The sequence below is a fragment of the Hyperolius riggenbachi genome, chromosome 6 (genome assembly GCF_040937935.1).
Source record: "Hyperolius riggenbachi isolate aHypRig1 chromosome 6, aHypRig1.pri, whole genome shotgun sequence".
NCBI classification, from domain to species: domain Eukaryota; kingdom Metazoa; phylum Chordata; class Amphibia; order Anura; family Hyperoliidae; genus Hyperolius; species Hyperolius riggenbachi.
Genome location: NC_090651.1, coordinates 305220067 through 305229351, shown reverse-complemented (window position 1 = coordinate 305229351; position 9285 = coordinate 305220067). Strand labels below are relative to the sequence as shown.

The 9285-nt window shown below is 45.3% G+C and overlaps 1 protein-coding gene across 6 annotated transcripts in view; it reads left to right on the top strand.

Annotated features, from left to right (window-relative positions):
* The window catches only part of PTPRH (protein tyrosine phosphatase receptor type H), a 228057-nt gene that overhangs the window by 182600 nt on the left and 36172 nt on the right, over nucleotides 1–9285 (top strand). For all 6 annotated transcript variants that reach the window (XM_068241258.1, XM_068241262.1, XM_068241261.1 and 3 more), the window contains 2 exons: nucleotides 88–369; nucleotides 6658–6924. In XM_068241258.1, the coding sequence (XP_068097359.1) occupies nucleotides 88–369; nucleotides 6658–6924 (549 nt within the window). The remainder of the gene's footprint in view (nucleotides 1–87; nucleotides 370–6657; nucleotides 6925–9285) is intronic.

Genomic DNA, 9285 nt, shown 5'->3' with positions numbered 1-9285 from the left:
TAGTATATTTGTGCCTGAGAAGATCATGGGAAAAAATGCTACACGCTTTAACTAGCAACTAATATATTGTATGTTGTACTTCCATAGTGCCTTCTCCTGTGCAGGATCTCCTTGTTTCTGATGTGCAAGTGAATTCTGTGAATCTGACATGGATGGCCCCCACTAACATAAATTCAAAAACTTACACCTACAATGTGTCAGTAACATCCACTGTGGCAGAAGCATCGGGGCAGAACACATCCCGCGTAGGAACTAACTTCACGCAGGTATCGGGGCTAGCGGCTGGAGTAACGTACACATTTACTGTCTACACTCTGACTCAGGACTTGGTGCAGAGCAATAAATATCTGACCACCACAAATACAACACGTAAGTGCAACACTTTCTGCAGTCATACACTGAACGTTTGTCTCGAATGATGTTTTCAAATGATAATAGCTCGGCACCTATGGCTTTCATAGCAGAACATTAACCTTATCTTATAACTTACACTGATCGCTAACCCACCTCACAAACCTATGCCACCATTCACCTTACCCCCTAAACCAGGGGTAGGGAACCTATGGCTCTGGAGACAGATGTGGCTCTTTTGATGGCTCTTAGGGGTTGATTCACTAAGCTACACTGCTCAAGCAGCGCAGCTTAGTGTGACAGCGCAAGTAACATTTTCAAAGTAGGCACGCTACTGCTTTAGCATGGACTACTAACTTATTTGCACTCCCCCAAAACTAACGGCAGCTCCATTTGTCCAACCCTGGACCCTGTCAGGTCCAGTGACTTTAGGACGAGATCCTGGCACTTTGATTGGCCCAATAGGCTGCCTGTCACTTGATAAGCAGCTTATTAGGCCAAAGTGCAGGGATCTCATCCTACAAAGTGAATAAATCCCCAAGTCAGCTAGCTAATTGCACAAGCTGTTAGTCGGTATTTCTCCTGTCTGGCTCTCGGGGAAATTGCTGATGTTGCTGAAACCCAAGAGAAGCTGAAGACGTGTATGACACTTCCACTGCCCAGAGGATCAACTGTATACATATCGGGGAAATTGCTGATGTTGCTGAAACCCAAGAGAAGCTGAAGACGTGTATGACACTTCGACTGCCCAGAGGATCAACTGTATACATATCTCCATGGCAACAGGGACGTGAGTCCTCTGCTGCACATGCGCACTGTCCTAGTTTGAAACATATTGTATGGCTCTCACAGAATTACTTTTTAACCACTTTGTCCTTTGCTACAGTATATCTACGTCAGCTGTGGCTCTCTCCAAGCCACAGCGACGTAGATATACTGACCTGCTTGCAGCCCTGTTGTGCAGGAACAGGTGCGCTTCAGAGCGCACCTCCTGGCACTAACAGCTGCAATACTAATTGGTGAAAGGGAAAATGTTCCCTTGTAGCCAATTAGTGACCTCCCCGCGGATGAACGATCACCGCTGTAGCAAACAGCGTGATCATTCATCTCTCCCCCTCCGTGGTCGGATCTGCTAAAAAAAATAAGAAAGCAGTCTGACTCACCTTTTCCTGTTCCAGCGATCAGCCTGCGGCCCGAGCCTCCGATCCCCGCTCTGCACGCAGCCCTGTGATGCTGAATAGCCGGGTCCGGCTTGATGACGTCATCAAGCCGGGACCCGGTAACCGGCATCACAGGGCTGCGTGCAGAGCGGCGATCGGAGGCTTGGGCTGCAGGCTGATCGCTGGAACGAGATAAGGTGAGTCAGGCTGCTTTCTTATCATTTTTTATAGCGATCTGGCCACCGAGGTGGCTGCCTGGGGAGGGGGGGGGGGCATCTGGCTGGGTCTTATGGGGGTGTGTGGACCCCTGGTGGGGGGTGGGGGGTAAAATGTGCAGCTGGAGGGGGATAAAGTATGAGGGGCCACATATTTTTTTTTCAAATGTATAATTTTATACTGGGGGCAGATCTGGCTATGATGGTGGGGGGGCCCTAATCCTGGTGCACCTGCAAATCCTGAGGGCGCATCTGGCTATAATGGGGGACACTATTCCTGGGGACACATATGGACACATGAGGGGCAGCAATCCTGAGGATACATCTATCTATCTATGCTGGGAGGTGCCAAACACAGAGGACACATATACTGGGGGGACTGATATTGGGGACACATCTGGCTATAAGGGGGGGTCTGATACTTGGGACACATTTTGCTTTCAATACTGGGAGACATAATACTAGTGACATGTTTTTATCTCCTGTGGTACTTTTTATTTTTAAACTGGAATTGATAAAAACTGAGAAAAATGCATTTTTTCATTTCCCCCCTCTTTTTCCCATTAAAATGCATAGAAAACTTTTTTGGTCTAGGGATAAAATACCCGCCAATGAAAGTCTAGTTTGTCCTGAAAAAAACGATACCTAGATCAGTTAGGTGTCATGAGTAAGGATAAAGTTATGGCTGATTAAAAAGGGACACCGCTAAAGTGTCAAAACTGCTCTGGTCAATAGGGGGAAACAAGGTCTGGATGCGAAGTGGTTAAAATATGTGGCGTTTATGGCTCTCTCAGCCAAAAAGGTTCCTGACCCCTGCCCTAAACTATTCCTAGAACTGACCCAAGCCTAACGGCTCGTACCCACCAGAAGATTTTCCCATCAAATCATTAACAACGAACGACTGTTTGCAAGATATCACTTAACATATCACTTAACGTTGATTCATTAACCTCCTTGCCGGTTATCCCGAACTCAGTTCGGGGTAACCTGCGCAGGAGGATTGCTCAGGCCCCACTGGGCCGATTTGCATAATTTTTTTTTGTTACAAGCAGCTAGCACTTTGCTAGCTGCTTGTAACTTCCGATCGCTGCCGCTCGCCGCCGATCCGCCGCACCGAGCCTCTCCCCCCCGCCCCAGACCCCTGCACTGCCTGGCCAATCAGTGCCAGGCAGCATTGAGGGGCGGATCGGGATTCCCTATGACGTCCCGACGTCCATGAGGTCGGTGACGTCATCCCGCCCCGTCGCCATGGCGACCGGGAAGCCCTGCAGGAAATCCCGTTCTCAACGGGATTTCCTGCATACTCTGATCGCCGAAGACGATCGGAGTGGGTGGGGGGATGCCGCCGCTCAGCGGCTATCATGTAGCGAGCCCTCGGCTCGCTACATGATTTTAAAAAAAAAACAACTAAAAAAACCTCCTGCGCTGCCTCCTTCCCGGAGGAATTGAACCGGCAAGGAGGTTAAAGAAAATAGTGTGAGTAACCTTTTGTTACTCGAGCTATTTCCACAGCATGCTTTAACTCTACTGGCAGTGTATCGCGTAATCACAGGAGCGCACGCTATGGTGTGGGTAGTGCAGCATAGCGAGCGCTAGAAACGTACGCTACCTTCCTGCAAATAAGGAGCGCTCCACTCCCTCCCGCCCCGACACGAAGGCTGAAGTGACGGGACCCGGTTCTCGTAGCTGTGGGCAGTGGAGGACGGTGGCGGCGGGAGCGATCCAAGCTTATGGGGCTGGCGGAAGCCCCAGGTATGTATAAGGCTTTACATTCAGGAGCTCTGGTTTCCATTAAGGCTGATACATGTTTCGTGGCTTAGAGTGGTTACTTCATCAGAGGTATTATCATATATCACTTATGAGCTGTGACTAAGTAGGTTATATACACATGAATAGCAGCAGTATATGGGGCCCTTTCACACCAAGTCAGTTGCGATCAGATCATAATGCAAAGTAGCCGAAATGTCACACAGTGCTTTACCGCTGCTGTGCGACCATACAGTACAATGCAAGGAAATGAGCAGCGCTACTTAAAAACAGACTAGTGCCTACCTGCAAAAGAGTGCAAGCCCCAATTGTGGGGTCGAATACACACCGAGCATACACATGACCTGTCTACCACTGGAGGAGGATGTTGGTTTCCTGTAACAGCTTGCATGCCACCTATTAAGTACTCGTCCCTCCCACTGCGAAGAAGTCAATCCTCCATGGGAGGGGCCTAACACTAACTAAATCCTAACCTATGTATATGCATAGCCTGGGTGCGCTACCAAATAAAATTGAAAAATCGAAAATTGCGCAAAAGGTGGATCAGCGCAACACCAGGCCGCCTCCAAATGGCCTCCAATCAGAGATGCGCTGAGCCCCCCAGGAACTACAAACGCACCTTGAACCCAAACAGAAGCTCTGCATATACACCAAAAGCATGGCTGTTAAGTGGGAGCAGCTGACCAAAAACGAATTAGATTAGTACATAGCAAGGAAATGAGCAGCGCTACTTAAAAGCAGACTAGTGCCTACCTGCAAAAGAGTGCAAGCCCCACTTGTGGGATCGAATACACACCGAGCATACATATGACCTGTCTACCACTGGAGGAGGATGTTGGTTTCCACCTTTTGCGCAATTTTCGATTTTTCAATTTTATTTGGTAGCGCACCCAGGCTATGCATATACATAGGTTAGGATTTAGTTAGTGTTAGGCCCCTCCCATGGAGCATCGACTTCTTCGCAGTGGGAGGGACGAGTACTCAATAGGTTGCATGCAAGCTGTTACAGTCTGTTTTTAAGTAGCGCTGCTCATTTCCTTGCTATGTACTAATCTAATTCGTGTTTGGTCAGCTGCTCCCACTTAACAGCCATGCTTTTGGTGTATATGCAGAGCTTCTGTTTGGGTTCAAGGTGCGTTTGTAGTTCCTGGGGGGGCTCAGCGCATCTCTGATTGGAGGCTATTTGGAGGCGGCCTGGTGTTGCGCTGATCCACCTTTTGCGCATACAGTACAATGAAAGCATGCCTTACTGGCTTTGTAACCGCACGCGTTACTGGTTTAACATGCAGCATGCTGTGCATTACTGCGTAGGAACCCGTGTAAAGCCCTGTAGGAATATCATTGCATTGCCATGCAATGTATTGCATAGCAAAATCGCAGTAAAAATTGCTCCGAGGCGCGATTGCGCTTTGGTAAAAATCAAATTGCAATAATTACAAAAAGATTACCGCGCTTAGATTTACCACAAATTGAAAAATGTCTCTTTAAATCGTGGAGCGCAATAGCAAAAAAGTCACTTATAATTACTATGGATATATGGATATTGCACTGCAGTTCACAGTTCCAATGCGATGAAATAGAGTTCACTGAAAAGACATTCCATCCAATGGCCTCCAGAAGCAAAACACTTTAAAAAGAGACAAAACAAGAAACTTCATAGGGCAACACTGTTGATTTCAATAGGTTATTATCACCATGTACACCTGTGAAATCACAAAGCCTTCTCCCATATGACACAGCACCCTATGAGTGACAGGCACCCCCCCACTTATCCCGCACTCACCCAGGCAACCTCTCAGATAAGAGGTATATGAATCGCTTTGGGGGGTTTGTTTATTCCCAATTGCATAGATTTCCCAGCCTTTCAGATGCACCTCCGCAGGGTCCCTCTCAGAACTCCATTCAGTTATACACTGGAACTCAAGAGGAAGCGACCATAGCGTAATACTATTTATTATAAAAAAAAGTTTAAAACACAGATTGCACTCACAATGTCTCAGAAGATACAAGCGCATAGCATATGGTGTTCCCGGGACACCGCTCCCACCGCATCAGCCTCTGTGAACATGAAGAGCGCCAGTCCATGCCACCATTGAACCCAGCACTTCCTTGCACCGCCGTAGGCTTCATGTTCACAGAGGCTGATGCGGTGGGAGCGGTGTCCCGGGAACACCATATGCTATGCACTTGTATCTTCTGAGACATTGTGAGTGCAATCTGTGTTTTAAACTTTTTTTTATAATAAATAGTATTACGCTATGGTCGCTTCCTCGTGAGTTCCAGTGTATAACTGAATGGAGTTCTGAGAGGGACCCTGCGGAGGTGCATCTGAAAGGCTGGGAAATATATGCAATTGGGAATAAACAAACCCCCCAAAGCGATTCATATACCTCTTATCTGAGAGGTTGCCTGGGTGAGTGCGGGATAAGTGGGGGGGTGCCTGTCACTCATAGGGTGCTGTGTCATATGGGAGAAGGCTTTGTGATTGGTGTACGTGGTGATGGTAACCTATTGAAATCAACAGTGTTGCCCTATGGAGTTTCTTGTTTTGTCTCTTTTTAAAGTGTTTTGCTTCTGGAGGCCATTGGATGGAATGTAATTCAGTGAACTCTATTTCATCGCATTGGAACTGTGAACTGCAGTGCAATATCCATATATACATAAAAATCAAATTGCGGTAGTGTAAAGTACCTACCTCGATTGATATGTGATCTAGCAAACCCTAGCGATTTAAAAATCTCTAGCGATTTTGTGATTCAGCATCGCAAACGCCCTAAGACTGGAGAGAAGGGGACATAAGGAACCTGAAGACAAGTTTTGGAATCGTCCACTCTCCTTCTCCCGACTCAGGTTATTCGGTCCAGCTTTCCAAACTATACTCCCCCTTATAATGAACTATGAGCACAGCACACCCCCCCCCCCCCTCCTTATTCCTTCAGGGTGTGAAAATGGGAGTGGTCAGGTGACCATTCCCATTACTTAGTATTTTTTTTATCTTACATTACATTATTACGTTATTTTATATTACAGATTAATATTTACTGCTGGCAGTTGAGGGGCTGGATGAGCTGGAGTTCACGTTTTGCCAAATTTTATTTGTATGTTAACAAACCTATAACGGTCTATTGCGTATATGTTTAAAATTATTTTTTCCTATTTTACAGTGCCAAATGCTCCAACAAATATGAACGCAAACGCTCCTAGTCAGTCATCTTTATTTATTGAATGGACACGACCAATCGATATTAATGCCGCATTTTATGAATATGGCGTGTACTGGTACAACGCCACTACAGAGATTGGACAGAATTTTACTAACGCCACAAATTCCACCATCACAAACCTTAATCCGGGAAATCTGTACAGAATTGAGTTGAGGTCTGTTTATAAAAACGGCCTTAGTGGTGTTGTGTCAGTCAACCAGCGAACCAGTAAGTTGGCTTATGCTTCTTCTTTGTGTTACTGTATTTGTTTTAGGTTTGTTTTTAACATGGAGAAAAGTAATAATGAGCTTGAATTTCACATAGTAATGATTTCGCTAAATTTTAGTCTCTTGAAAAATGAATTTTGCATGTAATTGGAATTATGAGCCGTAATTTCCCAATGATGCATTATTTCACAAAAATATAACTTTCTTATGCCCATAGCCTTTAAAGTGACACTGAAGCAATTGGATTTCTGTGCATTGTAACAAAGACATTTTTTCCCTGATTGTTTTCATACTGTCCCTAAACTTTCCGAGTTCTGAGCTCAGATCCACTTTTAAGTCAAGCTGGATACAATTTGCATTGCATTTGCATTGCATTTGCATGCATTCTGGAACAATTAGCATCTCATTGCTCATCTCTCATGATGAATGAGTTCTTAAACAAAGCGGCATTTGGCTGTTTGGAGGAATCACAGGGAGCTATGTTGGACATTTTGTTTCAGCATCTCACAGTGTGTAGACGTAAGGCATATATCTGATTTTGTGATTTTTATCATATAAAGATGCTTTTTCCAAGTACATGGAAGTCATGAGCAAAGTCAGGCAGAGGCCTGTATAGCTTTCATATACCTTAACCACTAAACTCAAACTGGACAGATATAACCATCCAGTTGGAGTCGCCGTAAATCAATCTGGACGCATATATGACGGGATTTACATTGCAGCAATTGGTGAAGGGGAACTTGTCCGTTTCTATGGCTACCAGACTTTGCTATTTGAAGTGCGCAGTGTAGCGGCGGCGGTATGATAAGCTCTATCATGCCGCCGCTACACTGCAAAAAGCGAAGTCTGGTAGCCATAGAAACGGTCAACAATAGGTGTCAGTTTCATTGCCAGCTGTGCTACAGGGGTCCTTGCCGGGCAGCGTCATCAGTGAGGCTGCGTGCCTCTCCACAGTCCACACGGCAGTTGCGTGTCGGCATAGATGTAAAGAAAGATGCCTACTACAGCATAATGGATTAACCTGAGTCGCGTCAGTAAGGTGAATCTGCCGACGTGACTCTAAAACTATACAAGGATGCTGTCAGTGTAAAAAAAATAATAATAATTCTACAGCCACATTACATGTTACTACCTATGCTCCACATACATCTATAAATATTACAATGACAAAAACAAAGAATTTAGCCATAGTGCCCCTTTAATATTTATTCAAACCTTATTAACCCTCCTCTCCTCCATAGCTACCAAACATAAACACGTGTTAAAAAAGAATTTTACAGTGAAGAGAAAATACATAAATAGTTACCTTAGGGTTTGAACTTTTTAATATGTATGTAATGAGGGTATATTACTGTTATTTTAGCAAATAACGTCTTGTAATTATTGATGGGGTACCAAAAATACAACTTTTGTACTAAATTGCTTCTCTCAGTTCAATACACCCCCTCTGACGCTGGTAAGGTGCATACACACTTTTGATGGATGTCGCACATTGAGGATCAGTACTTGATCCCGCTGTGCCAGGCTGCAGACAGACATGTCAGATGCGTAGCTGATGACACGTTGTGTTGCTATGCGGAGGGGCGGAGGACAGTGGAGGGACAACAAGCGGTGCGTGCGTGACGTCACACAAGGGAGCGGCGGAGGAGTGATGTTGCTGGGGGTAAGTAGATCTGCCCAGCGGATCGCTTGCAGGTTGGGGATCGCCGGCTGCCAAACACACGCCTGATTATTGGCTGAGGCAGTCATCATCAGCCGCCTCTGCTGACTTAAAGGGAACCTAAACTGAGAGGGATATGGATGTTTCCTTTTAAACTATACCAGTTGCCTGGCAGTCATGCTGATCTATTTTCTGCAGTAGAGGTTGAATCACACCTGAAACTAGCATGGAGCTAATCCAGTCTGACTTCGGTCAGAGCACCTGATCTGCATGCTTGTTCAGGGGCTGTGGCTAACCGTATTAGAGACACAGGATCAGCAGTAGAGTCAGGCAACTGGTATTATTTTAAAGGGAAAAATCCATATCCTGCTCAGTTTAGGTTCCCTTTAAGTACAATACTTTAGTGTGGGGACTAATTTCAAAGTGCATCTGAAGTGAAAATAAACCTATGATATAATAAATTGTACATGTAGTACAGCTAAGAAAAAGAACATTAGTAGCACAGAACCCAGTCTCATATTGTTTCCAGTACAGGAAGAAACTTCTGTTGTTATCTATGCAAAAGAGCTTCTCTGAACTCTCTGACCAGTTTTGTCAGCTACAGTGCTGTTTTCTGAGGTACTTATAGCTGAAAGAAACAGTGACAGGCAACTTCAGATAAGATTTTTACTGCAAGGAAGTTGAAAGAATCATTAGCTCTGC